This window comes from Plodia interpunctella, chromosome 8 (genome assembly GCF_027563975.2).
Source record: "Plodia interpunctella isolate USDA-ARS_2022_Savannah chromosome 8, ilPloInte3.2, whole genome shotgun sequence".
NCBI classification, from domain to species: domain Eukaryota; kingdom Metazoa; phylum Arthropoda; class Insecta; order Lepidoptera; family Pyralidae; genus Plodia; species Plodia interpunctella.
The window spans coordinates 10,513,531-10,534,143 of record NC_071301.1 but is presented as its reverse complement, the minus strand read 5'-3'; the positions used below and the strand labels follow the sequence as shown (position 1 = coordinate 10,534,143).

General features: G+C 34.1%; 1 protein-coding gene across 1 annotated transcript in view; it reads left to right on the top strand.

The window, feature by feature from the left end:
• LOC128672017 (uncharacterized) overlaps positions 1–20,613 on the top strand; it is a 73,845-nt gene that overhangs the window by 43,901 nt on the left and 9,331 nt on the right. The window contains exons 3-6 of the mRNA XM_053748900.1: positions 10,692–11,613; positions 11,902–12,011; positions 12,948–13,134; positions 14,283–14,342. Of these exons, the coding sequence (XP_053604875.1) occupies positions 10,767–11,613; positions 11,902–12,011; positions 12,948–13,134; positions 14,283–14,342 (1,204 nt within the window). The 5' untranslated portion in view covers positions 10,692–10,766. The remainder of the gene's footprint in view (positions 1–10,691; positions 11,614–11,901; positions 12,012–12,947; positions 13,135–14,282; positions 14,343–20,613) is intronic.

The following is a 20,613-nucleotide window of genomic DNA, read 5'->3' as shown; positions in this document are numbered from 1 at the left end:
TATAACTCAAGTCTTGGTGCATGCAGTTGTAAAATATATAGAGTGTGGATCAGCAATTAAACCATCATGCCTCAGCAATCAAACTTTCACGGTCACTTTTTCGGGTCAAATTTTAATTATCTATGTTATAATTCTTAAAGATAAAAGCTACTACATTTAGGAACGGCCACCTGATCAGAAATGCTTAAAGAAACTCATTCAATCAGTATTGGTCTTTAAGATACCAGAAGAGCCTTTCAAGATTTTAATTATTTCCAGTCAGTGCCAATATTAGTGATTTTTATTTTTCTATACTATTATTTAAAGAATAATTTCCGAAACTTCCGAACCGATTCCAAAAATTCCTTCACCATTCAAAAGGTACATTATCCAAGATTACTATAGACTATATTTTATCTTAAAATTCTCACGGGAGCAAAGCCTTGGGTAACATTTACTAATTTATAAATTAAGTTTATCTGAATCGTATTAATTTCTGTAGTTTCATTAGTTTGCACCGATGTTTGTCGGGAGATAGTCTGTTATGATTTGAAAAGTGCGGAGTATGAAATCTTTTAGATCATCTCCTATTAATATTCTCCATGTGTGTGTGTGTGTGTAAGCCTCAGACGTCTCTCAAAAGATCTTCATAATGTTCCTCAATATTTGGCAGATTATGTAAATACATTGAACAATATCACATCTCCATTCCTTACAAATTAGACAGAGCCATGTAAAAGTAATTTTAAAATAATTTAAAACATGTTAGCGATATATCAATATTTGTGTTGTTAAATTCAACTCCACAAAATATTCTTTGAAATCCCAACCAGAAGAGGCTTGTTTGCTGAACTTTAACACTTGTCACCGAATATTTTTCGTACAAAACCTCGTAAAGTGTAATGGCCAAAAAAGTTTTCATTGTTGCGGTTATACCTACGTGTGTACGAATACATAATCTTGATCGTATTTTCTATAATTATCTGTTCATTTAACCATATTACATCATTGTAAATAATAAATTGCGTGTGGTTCCGCCCTAGAACAGGAACACTCCACATCTTCCCGTGAATATCGTACGACACGATTAAGGTACATACGGCAGCCGATAGGCGATAATAGCATCCCCAAAGAGGGTTGATGTCAGGCAGGTAGCCGGTTGTAAAATTACAGCCGAATCATCAAAATTATGTTTTTTTGAGCTGACCCAAGGCTTCGCGGTATCACAACCACGAACGCAACTGGGAACATGAGAGACGAGAGTGACATCATTGTAAATAAAGCATTATTTCCTGCGGGGTGGCAACTAATCGCAGCCCGTAGATTTTCTGGGAAGAGGGAGACATTTGCCCAGCAGTGGGACACGACTACAGGCTGGAAAGGTCGCATCCCCGTATACATGAGAACACGCGATGTGAGAGATTGACTAAAGTCAGATTTTGACGACCTAGGTGGCGTAGTGGTACAATTCTTGCCACTGAACCGAGAGATCCCGGGGGTTCGTTCCCCGGTCGGGTCATGATAGAAAATGATATTTTTCTGTAAGGCCCGGGTCTTGGATGTTTGAGTCTAGTATTTGTTTAAAAAAATAACACTTAACCGGGCCCTAATAAAACAATAACAAAGGGTGAGACACTCGAAGACTTGTTGACTCTATCAACTTGGAAAGCTCAAGTTTGAAACCAAGATTAGAAAGGGTCTCAAACTTAGCGGATAGATTACATAATTACCCTCACTTTTCACTTCAAAACTTGCGGCTGAATCGGCAGAAATATAAATAAACATTGATTTAGTATCCCAGCTGAAACGCTGCGAGACTCGATACAAGACTGTGCGTAAAACTCGCATGAGCGTAGAAATGCTTCTGGCGCTCGATATAACTGATGTACACACTAGTAAATGCATCCATAAATGTTCAATTGAGAAATAAATAATATAAATCTAATAAAATAATATAATATAATAATATAAATCGTTTATTTCTGGAAGAAAATTGGTACATAGTGTTGATGCATCGCGTCGTGTCGTTAGGCGTGCACTGGTTGGTCGCTCACGCATGACACAAAGATTATTTTTTCTATTAAAAACGTCTGTATGTAGTTTGTAAATTGACTGTTTGTTCTATATTTCCAAGATTAACCAAAAGGAGTGTTATGTTTTAACGTTTATATTATTGTGTAAGTTACTTTACTGCATTGTTGCAAATTCTAATTGTTTAACAATGGATTTAGTAGATGTGTAAAATGTTATTAGAATTTTACGTTATTCCATATATATTTAAAACCTGAACTTATTATTATGAAAGTTCTTATGTTGTTATGTAAATCGACTATCTTTAATTTTGATAAGAATGATTGCCAAAGCCTTTGGCATTATGTACCAATGAAAACGTGTCTGTCACGGTTTCACGGCTCTATGGCAATTTATGAAATTTGGAATAGACATTGTTAAGTACACGTGGTCAATCTAACACGGATGGAGCTGCGTGCAACAGCTAGTTAAGTATAAAAAATATATTCACAAACAAATCAAATATTTTGCATTACACACACGGGATGATCTTACCAGATATTTTACATTTTTACTAAACAGCTTTCCAGATTAACTGTCGACCCTTTTCAAGAGCCCTTAGGTAATCTTGAGTCGATCGCCGACGACCGTTCGGGATTCAAGTCCACACGGTATTAGATGGACCCTTCAATACTGAATATTTGAATGGCGAAGTCCAAATGATAAAATATGATATACTGACCCGCTGCGAATGATACGTAGGATTTGTATAAGATTTACATGCTAGTGAAGTGAAGAAATTAAATATATATATATATATATATATTTACCTACTTTTATGCTTTATACACGGATTGTTATAACCTGGAATACTTAATAATAATAGTGTACTTTTATCTCGAAATTTTGCATAGACTTTTTAATTAGAACAACAAATTGTTACAAAATACAATACGACAATAATTACTTTTGCCAATAGCAGAAAATATTAACAAATATTAACATGAAAAGAAAAACAAATTGACTTATATTAACTACGATTTTGTAACTAACCTCCGTTATGTGAATAACGGCGGTTAATTAGTTAGTTAGTTGGATATGTAGTGTACATGCCGTATATATACCGTTACTGGGTAACATTGTGTTTATTGGAACTTTCGTTTTCAGTGGGTCTTAACTATCCAACCTCTAGACATCAATGCCCATCTAATATGGGTCACTGCTCACTACCATGTATAATATTGTGTAGTAAGCTAGTTTTATACCTAACTACAGAGGGTTTAAGTATAACAACTGTATTGATTGGAGGAGTGGCAAAGTGTGGGAGTGTTTTCATGTTGACACGTGACTACGAGTTGTGTCTGCTCTGTGGGATTGATAGTAAGATGTTTGAAAGGAAGAATAATGTTTATTCTTACAAAATTATGTTTATTTTTAAAAAATGATGTTTATTTTTACAAAATAATGTTTATTTTTAGAAAATAATGTTTATTTTTAGAAAATAATGTTTATTTTTAGAAAAAAAGTTTATTTTTAGAAAAAAAGTTTATTTTTAGAAAATAATGTTTATTTTTACAAAATGATGTTTATTTTTACAAAATAATGTTTATTTTTACAAAATGATGTTTATTTTTATATTAATAAGACTTTAGTATAAACATTTTTTATTTAACGTAAACCATGATCATGGATAAGCAGCTATATTGAATGAAAAATGTTCGTGCTAAGTCCCGTTATTATAATGTATGTATGTGCGAATGATTAATAAACACAAACATACTTAATAATTTTCTTATAAAAGAAAACTACATTGTAGGAATCTAATTTAGGTAAAGATAGGAATAAAATGAAATTATTCGTATCATAAATTAGTTTTATATTGTTTTAACGAGGCTACGAATATCTCATGAAGTGACCAGTAAGCGTTGATATGAAACATTCGTTCTCAAAGAGTTGCTGGTAGGCCTGTAGTAAAATTTTAATCTAAAAAATACAAGAATTAATGGTTCATGAAGTTGAAGATATCTGCGTCAAAATTGAGTTGCAACGTTCCACCTGAACATGCATACTTACAAACACTGCAAGTTAAATAAAATCTTGTAAAAAAAAAAACTAACAAAGCAATGTGTCCCTGTCGCCCTCGTACGACATTCACAAACAAAACGAAGATCCATTAACGTTACGTGTGTGATTGTATGTTCGCTTCGACATTTCTCCAGAAGCATATCTTCTGCCACAGGGGACAGAATGATTGATCACGGAAGTGGAAGTCTTAATTTAGATACGAACTAAGGCATGTTCTTTATTAGTTAGTAAATGGCTACAGTCGTTTGTATCTTTTTGACAAATTACTATATAATATAACTTTTAACGTGAAAACTGCCTGTGAATAACAAAGTATATAAATAACATATAATTGTATTTTGTCTATTAAATGTGGTTAATTAGATAAAAGCAATTTAATATAATAGAAGAACAAACTATATGAGTTTGCTCTTATATTATATTAAATTGCAAACTCATATAGTTTGTTCTTCTATTATATTAAATTGCAAACTAACAAAATAATTTTGTTTTACTTGTATATACCCTATACCTTCTTTAGGATAAATATACAGACATACGTACATATATTATATCCTTTTAGACCTTAAAAGGCAAACACTGTATATATACAACTACAAAAACCATTCTCCATTTTTGTAGCGCCATTTTTGACTTGCCATTCTGTTCACCGACAGCGTTTCGGGTGAAAATGATTTATCCCATGACCTTTTTTAACCAGTTCTATCTCCAGGAATGATCTATCTCAGAAAAGCTGCATTGTTCCACTCGAAATCGCGTTAAACGTTACACGATATACAACAATAAATATCTGGGAGTGATTTATGTTAGTGCTTTGAATCGTAAACGAAATACAAGGTTAAGATAAAATTAATCGTCGAAAAATTTTGGTTGTGTAATATGCGACACTCATGAGCTACTCACCGTAGTCTACCATACCGCGTAACAATTTGTTTATCTATTGTTTGTGTCTCGATTCTTCAAAAACTTAAGTTCTATTACTTTTTTGGCAATATTAAGTACAGCAGACTAATAAATTTATTGAAATTCACTAGAATTTCCAAAATTATCCTATCCTAAGTGCCTATCAACTATAATAATATTACAATAATTAAAATAGAAACTAAAACCAAAATGTGCTAAATTAAACGTAATTAAAAATAAACATACATCGACCAGGAGTACGGAAGTGGGGATCCAAGGGCTGGTGACTATCTTTCCAGTCTTCTAGGAACTTTACCACACCGCACAACGACGGCGATTTATGCTTAAGATTTTTTAAAACTAGTTTAAATTTTATTTGTTGTGAAGAAGTTCGTTTACGAGTTAGTTTAATTTTAGTTTTGGTAAAAACCAAAACTAAAATTATACATACATTCATATATACATTTATATATACATTTTGGTTTTAGTTTTTATTTTAATTATTGTAATATTATATAGTTAATTTCTTTGTTATATAGGCATCATATTCGATATTCCAGTCGCAGAGGTTTTGCTGGACAGTATGTTAATACATAGGTATGTATGGTTTCGTACAACAGGTGTTATTCGATAGGTATTTATTAGTACACGAAGACGAAGTCATATCCGTAATAACACTATTGACTTGTGAACTAATTAAGTTGATAGCGATAAATCACTTTAAATGTCATCACATTACCATTTGTCATTTAAAATATCACAAAATTATTGAAACATTTGATATTTTAATTAAATAACCACAAAGAATCATCCTTTTGGGATTTAATTTATCATTTGTATATCGAAAATTTTGGTAGAATTTAATTTGAATAGCCACAAATACATCAGAGTGTTATTCTCCCACCGCAATATGTGGGTCGACACCTTCACATCTGTATATAAAGTTGGTCAGTCTAGTCATTCAATAAATAAAGTTCATTAATTCAGGGCGCCTACCATCAATTATTACACAATGATTCAAATGCAGGGCAGTTCAGTTTAGGAACCAAAACGAATCGCGTTATTTGGTACCACCAACTTATCTTAAACAAAGTCGCATTTGAATCGTAAGGAGTGAATTAAATGCATAAAAAAAGTAAAAATTGTCTCTGAATCGTAAACCCCAGTGATAGCAGCCAAATGTAAGAAAGAGCTATACAATATATATATATTTTATCTCGTTTCAAGAGTTGCGTTCCGATATCAAATTCTTACCATTTTGAGCAAACAATATGTATTGTATTTTTGTTACTTAAAATTAAAATGTATATTATTATCTTTGTGTTAGTTACATGACTAAAGTAAACACAATAAAACAAATATTTAAATTACAATAAATGCAATATAATCTTAACTAACAAATTTGTCGATCATAATCAAATACTAGACAGTAGCGCCACGACTGTGTGACTTCTTTCGTGGTAATCAATCAGAAATAGTAACTTTTTTAGAATCACGAATTTTGACAGATACGCGATCCAATTTACGTTCTCAATCTATCTAGGTATCGAATTGTATGCAAAATGAGTGAATGAAATCGAATTGGCGTATTGTTTTGGTGACTACCTATAATGGATCGTTATGTTAACTTGATGGTACGAATTAGCGATGCAGATCAGTTTAGGTCCGAACTAGATCGCATTAAGAGATGATCGTAAGCCCCCCAGGCATCAGTAATAACTTAAATTGGACTTGTTTAGTCTGTCAGCTTGAAGCTCAATTTGTTATTTCACAAATTCAAAATCAAAATTCTTTATTCAATTTAGGATAATATACATCACTTATTGACGTAAAAAAATTACTAAGTCTACTGCCGACTACCAAAGCGCAGGTGAAGAAGAAGCGGCGCAAAAACTTCACCGCAGCCTTTTCTCCAAGGACGTCAATTAATAAATGTAGGGCACATTTCGTAATATTAGATTGTTTTTTTCTTATTCATAAAAAAACGTAATTGTTATAAGATGTTCGTTCATTAAGTATATCTCATATTTGATTTTGCCCGTAGTTTTAAATAAATAGATGTTATGAATCAAGTGAGTGAGAACGGTATCAAAAATGCCGGCGCAACTGGAATAATACCCAAAATGAGAGGGGCCATCTGCTAAAATAAATGGACTAGGCACTAAATATTATCATTATGCTCGTCATTTATTGGGCAGTACAATAAAAACTAGTTTTATCACTATTGTTATCTACAAAGCTTAAAAACGAATTGTCGTAAATCTGACTTCATGTAGTCTTGTTGAACCTACCTATATAGAGTGTTATTCTCACCTACCTTACTTGTAGATGAGAAGGGATGAGCACGCGCTCGCTCGCGTCCAGAATGTTCAGAATTTTAGAAAATCTAATGCGAGTTTTAAAAAATTAATGTTTCAGTAGAAAGTAGACAAAAAGGGTAATTGAAATTGTGGATTTACCTTTCCTCAGTGTGTCCATAAATATGAATTCCTTACGAGTAGTTTTTTCCATTGAAGTTTGTCCACTTTGCATATAAATTGGAATAGTTCGTGATCCATTTAATTCTGAAGAATGACGTTATGGAGAAAGTGCATTTTGAAAACATTTATAGAACATATTTTGAATAAATATCATTGATGTATATATTATACCTATATGTATTATCATATTTAGATAAATTTGTGTTTCAACTTGAACGCAATAATAGTTATAACAAAATTTAATTCAAAGCTTCATTTTTAGTTCAAGCACAAAACATAGTTTGTATTTTAATTATTTTCGTGATACAACTTTAATTGGAGAAACATTTGGTTTCATAATTTTTAAAAATAACTTCTCTATATTTTTGGAAGTACTATCGATATTTGTTATAATCATCACTCAGCAGTAAGCATTAAGTTAATATCTGGAGTCTAAACACACCCGGAATAGCAAAACATTGATGTTGATTTTGACCTGTGCAGAAAAATGCATAGTACGCGTTTTAATCTATACGACGACAGCGGCGCGCAGTTTAAAGTCAACGTCAAATTTTACTGGTGCAACCGATACTAAATTATTGTGTGAAAAATTGTGTTAAAATCAGAGTCACACGAAACGCCCTCGTAGAAAGATTTCAGTATTTCATTATATATTAAGATTTAAGTATGTACAATCTCATTCGTTGGCTAACCTTTATGTCTATAGAGATTATTACTATCATTATAAATGCCATTGACTTCGTGTGTGACACACGAATGAAATAACAAATTAATTTATCAGATGCGTCATGTGATTCACTCGTGAAAGTGTATTGTTACGAAAAGTAGGTGATAGTTACCCTTACCATCGCAGCAACATTATGTATGTAAATGATACAGTGACAGGAAGCCGCTAGAAGTTGTTAATTATTCCTGCTTTACCTACTATACAGATGTTTTCCGTTTTGTTCTATTTTTTATTCTGATCTGTGTCCACATAAGCTGATTGTCACTTAACTGCCTATGCCTATTGTCCTTCCCTTTAATCAATTATGTTCCTCTTAAAACGTGTTGATGATAACAAATGTCTAATCCTTAAACTCGGCACACAACGAGCGCTCATGTATTTCTCTAATGTCTTATTTTAAAAATTATAGATTGAATATAAACTAGGCACGTTTTCTCATAGGATACGAGCTAACTATCTATAATAATTTTATCTTAATTTCACCAATAATACTGCTAATGTTGATTCTCGCGACTTTCTGGCTACGGTAAGGCATAGAGGTGTAATAGTGTATAAAGCTAATTTTCCCAGAACAATAATATATCTAGTCAGTGTTAATGAATAAATCGTCAATATATATTATATTAGTAAGGTCATATATACAATTTATTTATGCATATCATTTATGTTTAATGTGTTTCAACTGAATAAATATTTCATTCACAAAGCTCGGTGTGTATACGGCATCAGACAGCCCAATGTTCGACTAACACAATCTGGTTATGCAGCCAAATGGTCAAGTTACTCTGCATTGTTCTCTATTATGTAGGTAATAGCGTTGAATTTGCATTGAATTTGCGTAACATGACAAGCCGCTGACTGTACAAACCTTTCGTAATGGGACTAAGCATAAATCTGGCCACCTTATTTTTGCTGAGATTATTTTTTGTAATTTGGGACCCTTTTGAAGTCCCTAATTATAATTTTACTTGAAGGTTACTCGTGTATGGAAAAATTGCTAATGTGAATTGAATGGAAGAACGTAATAATTAAATTTAGAATTGCGTTTTATTTCAACAATATTATTATTTGCCAAATGGCAACCTTAGGATGAATTATTACTGTAAATGTAATAAATAACATAAAAAGAAATTTTATTACATAACATAAATAATATCCGATTTTTATTTTATTTTAATTACACACTAGTGGCTTGTCCCGGCTTCCCTCGGGTAAAACCACAAGAAAAAGAAAATTTGTTAATTTAAATGTTACTTGAATAGCTTAGACTTTGTCGGAATGTTCATAGATCTATATCACTGCAGACAGAGTTTTAAATCGAAACCAACCATCCAAGCAATCAGACAGGAATTAGCCTCAGGCTTAACCGACTAGGAGCGAGTAGTTGCTTGCTTCTAGTCCCTTATGATATAATTATGCTGATCTATATATTGTAGAATACAGACCAGCGTGAATATATTACGGGCACAGACCTATGGAAAATATTCTGCTACTCCTTTTGATGCATCTTTTCCCTGTAATCAATCGGTATCGCATTACTACAACATATAAGTAGAAAACTAATTCGCCACGCGGTCCCAAGAGGGGCCAATAAATCGTGGAGGGTCATCAGAAACGCATGTTATTCACAAATAACATCGACATATGAATGCTAGGATAAAGCACTTCATAAAGCAATTTAAATCTTTAACCAATTTTTTCGTAATCTTGAATACGTATTTTACGTAAGTAGCTGCGCAAAAGTTACGACATTACCGCTTGTAGTTCTACTCTAGCACAGAATCACTCTGGTAGGCAACAATAATATTCTTATGAGGATTGACGAATTGTAGAGAGAGATAGTGAAATTTCTAAAATTTTGTAAGGTATAGAATATGAAAATTGAACAAATAGTAAACTAAAATTCTGTTTAAATATTTAATTGCACCGTACTATTGCACGACTTATTACACTTTCTTCTTCTTCTTAGCCATTTTCAACCTCTAGTGTTAAGGCCTCCCTCAGTTTCTGACATCTCACTCGGTCTTGGGCAGTTTCTATCCACTTACTGTCTATCCATATTAATATTATAAATGTGAAAGTTGTTTTTTGTGTTTGTTTTTCCGTCTTTCACGTCAAACACAGCAACGGATTGAGGTGAATTTTGATGTGGAGATAATTCGCGAGTTGGAGTATAGGCTACCTAAGGCCTAAGGCCTAATAATAAATAGCCAGGCATTAGTGTTTAGATAGATAGAAATGAGTTTTTACATTTCGAAAACAAAGATCAACAAAACGAAAAACAATATGACTACACATGTTTATTGAAGCGTTCATGCCAAATCTAGTTTTTTATTAAATCATTGACAATGTCAAGATTTGTTGCGCAAACAAATAAGTTTAAATTGAGGACCGCAGTTGGCTTATGAAGTTTTAAATCCCTGAGCCGATGGAATACCAATATTTAACTGCGTAATTAGGTATTCGAAGTTGAAGACTAATATTGTTCCATTTCTCATCTTTTTCAGAAAGAACATTTATAACGGACATTAATTACAAACTAATGGATTTATAGAAAACATTGTAAAAAAGATTGTACAAAAATGATCCATAGAACATCGTCTTCACGGCGCCGAAGAGCGTCAAGGAGTGCGGCTACTTCACCACAAACTCGATCACCGAGAGCGTCTGCCCAAACATCTAGAAGAGCATCTTTAGCAACTACAGAAACTGATGATGAAATGGATTCTCCGTTGCCAGCAAGAAGTCCAAGGACTAGTCTCGCTCCTGACGCCGCTTTAGAAATATACCACCGAAGTCCGCGACAATCTTTAGTTCCTCAAGAAATAAGATCTGCTAGGAATTCTATCACCCCAGATACATCACAACAAATGAGGAATACTCTAGCACCAAGCAGAAACAATTTAGGCGTCGAATTAGCATACGGATCAAGACTAAGTCTTAATCCGCAAGACTTCAACAGGAGCCCGAGAAATAGTATCACACCCGATGTTACGGCAAGGAGTCCGCGACGAAGTTTAGTGCCTGAAGGAACGACATGGAACCAGCCACGCAACTCCTTAGTGCCAGATGTGGGGAGAAGTCCAAGGCATTCCGTGGCGAGTATACAGTTAGATCCCGCTAGGGGTCAGAAAGAATTAGGGCCTAGTCCACGGACGAGTCCAAGAGGAAGTATAGCTCCAGATGTGCCATTGAAGAATAAGGAACTGCCTGATATAACAAGTAGGAGTCCAAGAGGATCCATAATACCAGATTCTCAGAGGAGCCCGCGAGGAAGCATTGCGCCTTCGGAAAGGAGTGCGAGGGGGAGTTTGGTGACTAATGAGATCGATGCGTCAAGGATTAGTCCAAGAGGCAGTTTAACGCTAACATTTCAAGAGCCTTTGGTGTCCAGAGAAAGGCGGGCTAGTGAAGATAGTCAAACTGCTGGTGAGTTTTTTTCATATTCCTAGCTGTTACACTTAATATACTACTTCGAACCTGGCGCCATTGCTCCGTTGCGTCGACATAGCAAGTTGCCGCTCCGTTGTGCTCTGTAGTTTTGACATTGACGCAAGTCGACCGTACAATTTTTGTGTTGTTCGTGAATGGACGTCAAAACAAAGGAGGAGCTCAGATTTTTTCAGTTTATTTTTCTGATTCTTATCAAATCTGGAAGTACCTAATGTCATTATTTCCAATAAGCATTCTGAAATCATAATGAAAGTAATTTTTCAGGAACTCGTGGCAGGAGCATCTCTCCTTACCGGGCGTCACTTAGCGGTCGTCAAAGTGGGGGAGTGTTGTCTGATGGGGGTTCCAGGAGAGCTTCCAGCTCTGTTAGTCAGGTTAGTGCCTAGTCAGTCTTCAAAGTCGTATTGACTTTTTGATGGTCGTCGAATTGAATTATCTTCATTTCAACGTGATGGTAAGTCACTTTGTAACCTCAAAAATTTACTTTAAATTAGTTTAGTCTACATTCCTGTTTTTGCAGCTCAGGAACCAATTCCAAGCCTTAATTGTATTAGACATACGATACAGTACACATGGCTTTTCAATTAGGTAGTATACTAAGTGTTGCCGTAGGGCACGCCCTTGTAAAGTTCAAGTTCAACGCGCAAATTCACATGTTTTTCGGGGGCTATTGACAAAATTGTTTATAGTAACAGCTAATGATACAAGGTATACGCATTCTTTAATTGAGGTTTTCGCATTTTCAATTACACTACTTCTTTTAAGTCGCAAATTAGTATTCGATTTGAGAACTTACTTGAAAGCTATTAAATAAATTATATTGTTTTTTTTTTTTATTACAATAAGTGGACTCGAGTCAAACCCATGTTTCGGCTACACAAAAAAATACATATTTAATTAGCGTGGTTGAAATAGAATCAGTAACGATAAAGTATATATGATGTAATGTCGTTTTTATTTGTATGTTTTTCCTTTTTTTTTCTGTATTTTTCATGGCATTAATTTAGTGGTTTGCCATTTGTTTTCTCTCAGACTTTTAGGGAATGAATTGGAAAAATTCTGGTTGATACCCCTTTTATATATAAAAGTTAAAGTTAAAGTATATTTTGTCTCGGTTAAATATTATAAGGTGTTATAGTGACAAAACATATTTTAGCTTAAAGTATGCACTAAATTGTTTATAAATGACAGGGTACATACATGAAGACGCAGTCGAGGTTTTAGAGTTGGCAAGTTATATTTTAATGAATACTAGCACGGTACTCTCAAAAGATGCTGTGGTCCAACTATGTCATGATCTTCCTCTGTAGGTCTCCGGTGACGAACAGCGGCGTCTGTGTGGTGAGCAGGCCAAGTACAATGAGCGTGGGGGGCTGGGCCTTGGCGTGGGCCTCACCACATACGGCTCCGTCGGGTACCAGCTGAAGGATGCTAACATGGAGGCCTCGGGAACCGTCGACTTTGTCTGCCGAGCCGCTAAAATTATGAACAGAACCAGTAAGTATCTGTCTCTCTTTGTCATTTAAAGAATAGAATAGTCTTTATTATGAAATTTGTGTGTACACACATTTACTTGTAAAACATATACGTGATTTGTGATCTTCAAGTGTCTGAAAGTAATATAGGTATCTATTATGTTAGATTATGGAGATCGAGTATGTCATGCACACTCAAATGGTCAAACCGGTGGCGGCGTCGTGGATCGGGTCGGGAGGTTCCCTCTATTGTGGTTGAGCTTTGCGATGGCTGACTCACGCGTCAACTCGTGAACGGGTGCTGCCGGGGGAACTGGTCAGCTCGATCTTTTATTAAAAGTTTTTTTTTTGTTTGGTTAATTATACATATATAATATAAGTATATATATTTTCCTTTCATCAGCACTTGATCACAATCATAATATGTTTCAGTATACCTTTTGACCATGTTCTTTATTGTGTACTTACATGTTATATTACTGATAAAAAATTATACATAAATTTATATTTAAAAAATGGTAAGCCCTTCTGGCATAATAGGGACCAACACTGTTTGAATGAGTTTCTTTCGGCATTTCTTCTCAGCAGTGGTCGTTCCGAAATGCTAGTAGTTTGTAGCTTTGGGGTAAACATCATTTAATTTAGAATATGACGTGAAAAAGTGCCTGTGAAGGCCTAATTTCTGAATAAATGATTTGATTTTGATTGATTTTGATTTTAGACATAAATAAAGACTAAAGTAACACGTCACAATAGGCAACGGCTCTGTGTTACGCTACGCCTTTTCCTAGTGTGGGTGGCGCCACGGATAAATACATTAAATACAACATGCATAAATAACTGAGAAGAAAGCACAGACAAAAAAAAGAATATTTCTAGGTATATAAATAAAGTTAGAGGGAGACAACGAGAAGTGCGGTATGGTATTATATTGGCAGTGTGTAGATGTGGCGTGCGGCTCCGTTGAACTATGTTGTTTTAGTGGCAAAAGTCATATAACAATAGTTGTAAAAGTAAAGTCAGAAATAAATCTATCACCAGCAATAACACAGACAGAAATAATTTCTCACCGCTGTGCAAAAGTCTCATTTTTGTCTCACTCTAACCTTTTATTTTTCCAGTTCCCGTTTTAACTAAACTAACTTGTAATTCTATTTAAATTTGTTGCAGTTCTTATGACAGTATTCTTGGCCATCCTGTCCACGTTACCAGTTATTATGTTAATTATGGGTAAGTGTGTTAAAATAGCTCCCCTCTCTCGTTTCCGAGTTATATTTCTAATACATTGGATTAAAAGATGAGTATCCATACAGAAGCGGTGGTGCTGTAATGATTAAGACGCCCGCCTGTGGATCGAAAGGTCCCAGGTTCGAATCCTACTCGTGCCACATGAGTTTGTATACCAATCTGACTCATGTATAGTAGTTTTCGTCGACCACCACTTGCTTCCGGTGAAGGAAAAACATCGTGAGGAAACCTGCACACTTGTTGTATATTAACTTGTGTGTGAAATGGAGAAGGCAATAGCAAACCACTCCATTACTAATGCCAAGAAAGTTGTTACGTGTGTTTAATTCCATGTAATGACCACGACCCTCAGTCATGAAGAATACGAGTATAAAGAAGAATCCATATATTCGTTCATACGGATTCTTATATCGACTGTGGACAATATTTGTTTCAGAATCGTAATAATATGATTCTGACACAAATATTGTAATTCCGAATATTTAATCACATTTTAAGCGCTAAGCTATTCCAACCGAAAACACATTTGTAAATGGATACGACAAAGGAGATTTATAAAGGAGATATATATGTGGCTGATAGGTTGAGAATAAGATGTGTTTTGAATACTTATGTTGAAAGCGATAAAAATACGCGACTTATGCTTTTTTAAACATAATGGAAGTAATCTCATTATTAAATAACATTATGTATTACATAATCTCCGCTATTATTTATAAGCAATATCATGAATATGAAATAATATAATATACTTGAAATGAAGTCTACTTTATCTGTTGTTTACCCGCTCAAGTTGAATTTTCAATTAGTTCAATACGAATTCCCTCACAAGGCCGTTACGTATGTAACTACGTTAAAAGGTAGTTACTGATTGACAGTACATGTTGAAGACGCCTTCGCTTAAAATTTATTTTAGGATACTCTGCGTTAATAACGTCAATCACAGAATCAACGTCAAATGTTAACCGCGGAAGAACACACCATACTAGATGAGCGACGGAATGCTGCACGATGCAACACAACGCCGTGCGTATGTGAGTGATTACGGCAATAGCACAGAGCTAATCATATGTCTGAAATAAAATTGGCCGGTGATCGTCCGCGAATAAAGCGAATCTGATGAGTGTAAATTCAGACGTAATTCTGAATATTATTGTAGAAATGGAATATTAATATAAAACTGGCTGCAGTCTTCAATATGGAGAAGCATTCTTATAATTACTATAGCGGATAGACAGGGGTGTCGAAAAATCTGAAATCGAGCGGGAGTTGAACCCAGACAGGGGTGTGGGTTCAACTCCCGCTCGATTTCAGATTTTTTCATCTCATCATTATTTTTAAAAAGAGCATTTAATTTTGATATATCATGCGACTGTCCAGTCGCATGATATATAAGTGTAATATGGGACCAAATGGAAATATTGGAGGCAGTCCTTTACCCAGCAATGGGACACCAAACGACATTAAATAAATAAAAATCATGCGACGTCGCGCTGCGTTTCTACGTTTGTCGTTCACCTAGAACATAATACAAGTTCTGCCTCAGTTTCTATATTTGGATAAAACCAATAACACACTTTCTCATAATGGTTTGCATGGTAAATATTGAATACAAAACACACGTTACCCGCTCTCTGTACGATTCGATCAAAACAGCGATAGTTCCTATTTGAACAATTAACTGTGTTGTAGTGAAACAATATAGTAATTTCATTCATATTATTTCATTTTGATAGTTCAATTTATTTCCACTATGTTTTATTAGTCGATTTTCGATAAAGGTTAGGTTATGCAATGTAACATATGTTTAAATAATATTTCCGTCTCTTTCATTCCATTTAGAATTTTAGTTAATGAAAACAACTACATAAATATGATTGATAAAAAAAAACTCTTAAAATCGAACTTAGTACTTTCTTTCCTTTGCATCTTATCTTATTTCATTAAAAATATGTTTTGTAACGCTAATCGCTACACCCATACCCAATACGTAATATTTAACAACACACATAAGTTGTTATCATTATGTTAGAAAACTAATGAATTTATATTATTTGAGACAAACTTTTATTTTATTAGAAAAGCTTACATTTGAAATTACAATTTCTTAAACGTAATAATGTCATTTGTCAATAAACACGCGATGTTACGAGTAACCATTCTGACGTGTCATTACATCGGCCACTTTGTTTCTCTTGAACTCGTACAAAGATACGTAATTTTTAAGAGTGGGTTGCACCAGTCAACTTTGGCGTTAACTTTAACCTGCACCCCGCCATTGATTAGATAAAATGGCGTATTTTGATTTTTGCGTGGATTAAAGCCACAATGTTTCTAATTTAATACGATTGGAATATGTCACAAAATTGCGCGCGCTTTTATTTTCAACCGGATAGAATTCTTCAAAAGACTGATTAACATCTTGCCGAGTTTTAGGTATGACAGTAATTATATGAAATTACTTTTTTTTATTATATTTTCTATTTATTTTGACTATAAATCTATTATAGACAAGTACCCTTGCAATTCAGAGTTCGTAAAAATTGTAGACTGAACCAAGGTTAGCCAAACTTGAAGGCAAAATTTCTAATACAAGAACTGTATGACACGTTTCCAATAGAATTATGAAGTTGAATATTTGTAGTATTAGTTTACTTGTAAGAAGAAACTCAAATTTATAGCCCTCACCTTTGATTGACTTTTGCAATGTGCGACAAGAGAAGCAGCAGAATTTATTTTATGCTATGCTGCGCACGCTACTTCGCTTGCAAGTGCCGCTACAATATGTTACATTTTCTTTGAAATGAAATTCTTAAAAAATCTCTTCAATTGAATAAAATAGAAGACTTTCTTTGAACTTATTTTTGGAAGACAGAAAGTACTGGTCTGAATAAAAAAATATTTCTATATTATAATAGTCACACTTGATTTTATATTTTACTTTTAATCCCAAACGAGTTTAGAAAACTCTTAAAATAAATATTAACCAATGCTTTAACCGAATGAACTAATATTATTTCCATCATTGACGACCTCGGTGGCGCAGTGGTAAGGTTCTTGCCACTGAACCGAGAGGTCCCGGGTTCGAATGGAAAATGATCTTTTTCTGATTAACTTACATATACATAAAAAAAACATCACACTCATAAAAAAGTTAAATCACATTTTAAGCTAAAATACTTTTTGTCTCGTTCTGTCTATAGAGTAACGATAATGACAAAACATATTTTCGATTAAAGTGTGATTCAACTTGTTTGATTTCAATTTGTTGTGTATGACGACCTCGGTGGCGCAGTGGTAAAGTGCTTCCCTCTGAACTAAGAGGTCCCGGGTTCGATCCCCGGTCGGGTCATGATGAAAATTGATATCTTTCTGATTGGTCCGGGATGGGATATAAAGCAGTAGATCTGATTGAACATGAGCAATAACATCAATAAATGTATCTTTGCACGTTCAAATTTAATTTTACACATTATCCAATATTTCTTACTTATTCATCAAAGTCGATCGAGCGGTTAAGCATTGATAGCGGAACACACAGACAGACAGACTTATATCGTATGAATTTTATCGTGTACAATAAATGCTTGTTTCGACAGTAGACACCCACATACAAAGGGGGATTAGGATTCTCAGAAACTGAAACATTATAATTTAATTTGAAAAACCTTTTTGTTGTTGTTTGTTTGTAATATAATGCTCTTAGCATAAGCCCTATTTTTATATAATATGTGTTATATTTGAATAAAGTGATGGAATAAATTAAATAAATAGTAATTATATAAAAACGTGTGATTTATTTAGTAACTATTGATAGAAATTGTTATAAAGATATTGGATTAAAAATGTATAGTATGTCTACAATTTTCAACCCCATACTAAAGAAAAAAAAAAACGAAATCAAATCATAGCAACAAAAAAGTAAAAAAAAAATATTATAAAAAAAATACAATTAGTATTTTTTTTATAATATTTTTTTTTTTTATAATAATAAAAAAAATGGTTGCCTGTAAAGTCGGTTTTACGGGCGAAGATTTTACGTGACAACGTCTTTTTACGCGCGCGGCAGACCGATCATAGTTGAGTGGGAGAGAGACGCAAGGCATTCGGCGGGCCTCTCTCTCGTTCGGTGACTCATCGTAACGTTACCGGGCGTTACACTTTTTCATAAGTGACTCCCAGCCGCAACCTAATTTAAGACGTTGTCACGTCAAAATTATTAAACGTGAGTAGACTCATCGTAGCATCTCGTAGACCCGTGGCCGCGAGTCGTAGAGATTCGTAGAGGCGGCGTAGCACTTCGTAGCACTAAAGCAAGTCGTCTTGTTTTCAGATGTCAGGTGGTCGTAATAAGCGCAGTATAATATTTGTATTATTACGAGCGACCGACATATATATTATGTGTGAATTCATTTATTTCTATATTTTATTGGGACATCCAACAATTTATATCTTAACGAGATACAGTTTATGGTAAAGTTACAGTTTATGAGTTATGTGGTGCTATTTTGTTTTGAAAGTGAAACTTTTTCTTCATAGTCGTATTCCTCATTGCTGAGGGTCGTGGTTATTACGTGGAATGAAACACACACAACAACTTTCTTAGCATTATTAATGGAGTGCTTTGAGCCTTCTCCATTTCACACACAAGTTAATAACAATCAACCTGTGTGCAGGTTTCCTCACGATGTTTTTCCTTCACCGGAAGCAAGTGGCGATCGATGGAAACTACTATACATGATTCATATTGGTATACAAACTCATGTGGCACGAGTAGGATTCGAACCTGGGACCTTTCGATCCACAGGCGGGCGTGTGAACCATTAAACCACCACCGCAAGTGGAACGTTAGGAATATTACATACAACGAGTTTGCCGACAACCAATTTACAATTAACATACATAAATGAACAGTTTTTCCTTTTCTGATACAACAGTGTACCTGTTTTTTTTTAATTTGTCTATTTATCCCTTTTACCAATGCTTGTCACTGTATAAAAAAAATATTTTTCTGCATTATTTTTAATTTGCGCCGATACGTGCTTAATTGCCTGACATCGATAACGCCTACCAATGAATATGTTAATTAATTCTCCCAGTTGTAACACTCCAAACCACTTTGAGCGCGAATGTACGTGTGCTAGTTAATTTTTTAATTTAAAAATGGAAACTCTAATCGAATGTGATATTTAACACTATCACTTAAACCAGCGTTCTTGCCAGCACCAAGATGATTTTTACTTCGAGTTCTATAGATACTTTTGTGTACGATTTTTGACAGATCCGTTCAGTTGTCAAATTCAAATGACAATGTCTATTTGTCATTTTTCTGGACCCGGACCGGACTCATTGCATTGAAATGTTAATATATAGTGTTACTAGCTCCATAGCGTCTTAATTGCCGTAGGAATTTCGAGATACATCCCAACGCTATTCCAGATGACTAGTGTGACAAACTGTTATTTAAATCCATTCAATAGATCTTGCGAGATTGAGTGACATACATCCTGACACATGCTCTCTTCACTCACATCTATACTTACGAATTTATAATAATTTACGTAATAACCGAGAGGTCCCGGGTTCGATCCCCGGTCGGGTCAAGATGGAAAATGATCTTTTTCTGATTGGCCCGAGTCTTGGATGTTTATTTATATATGTATTTATTATAAAATATAGTATCGTTGAGTTAGTATCCCATAACACAAGTCTCGAACTTACTTTGGGACTAGCTCAATCTGTGTGATTTGTCCCAATATTGTCCCAATATTATTAAAAATATTAAAAATGTTATGGTGGTACGTTTTGATAAGTTATAATTATATTAGGGTCTTAAAAATATCTTTCATCTAAATGTATCATAAATATAATTCATTACATTGACATCCAGCCACAAAGGTATTAAATAATATCTCATGAGCGCAGACACCACCGCTGTGCGCGATAGTACTTTTACTGCAAATTGAAAGCATTTTCTTTGACTTTGTAACGAAATATTGACATTTCTTTTCTCCATTTTTACCATCACCTATACGCTAGAAATACGATACCTATTTTTGTCCGAAAATGAGGAAATATTATAATGAATGAGCATGAAACTCTAGGCTAACGATTGCAGGTTTTCACCGTACTTTTCTGAACAATGATCTGTCCGAGCTAAATATATTCGACAACATTTTAATAACATAGGTATTTGTTATTTTCTAAAACAGACATAACTCAAAAAAAAAACTATATTTATATTTTACTCAGC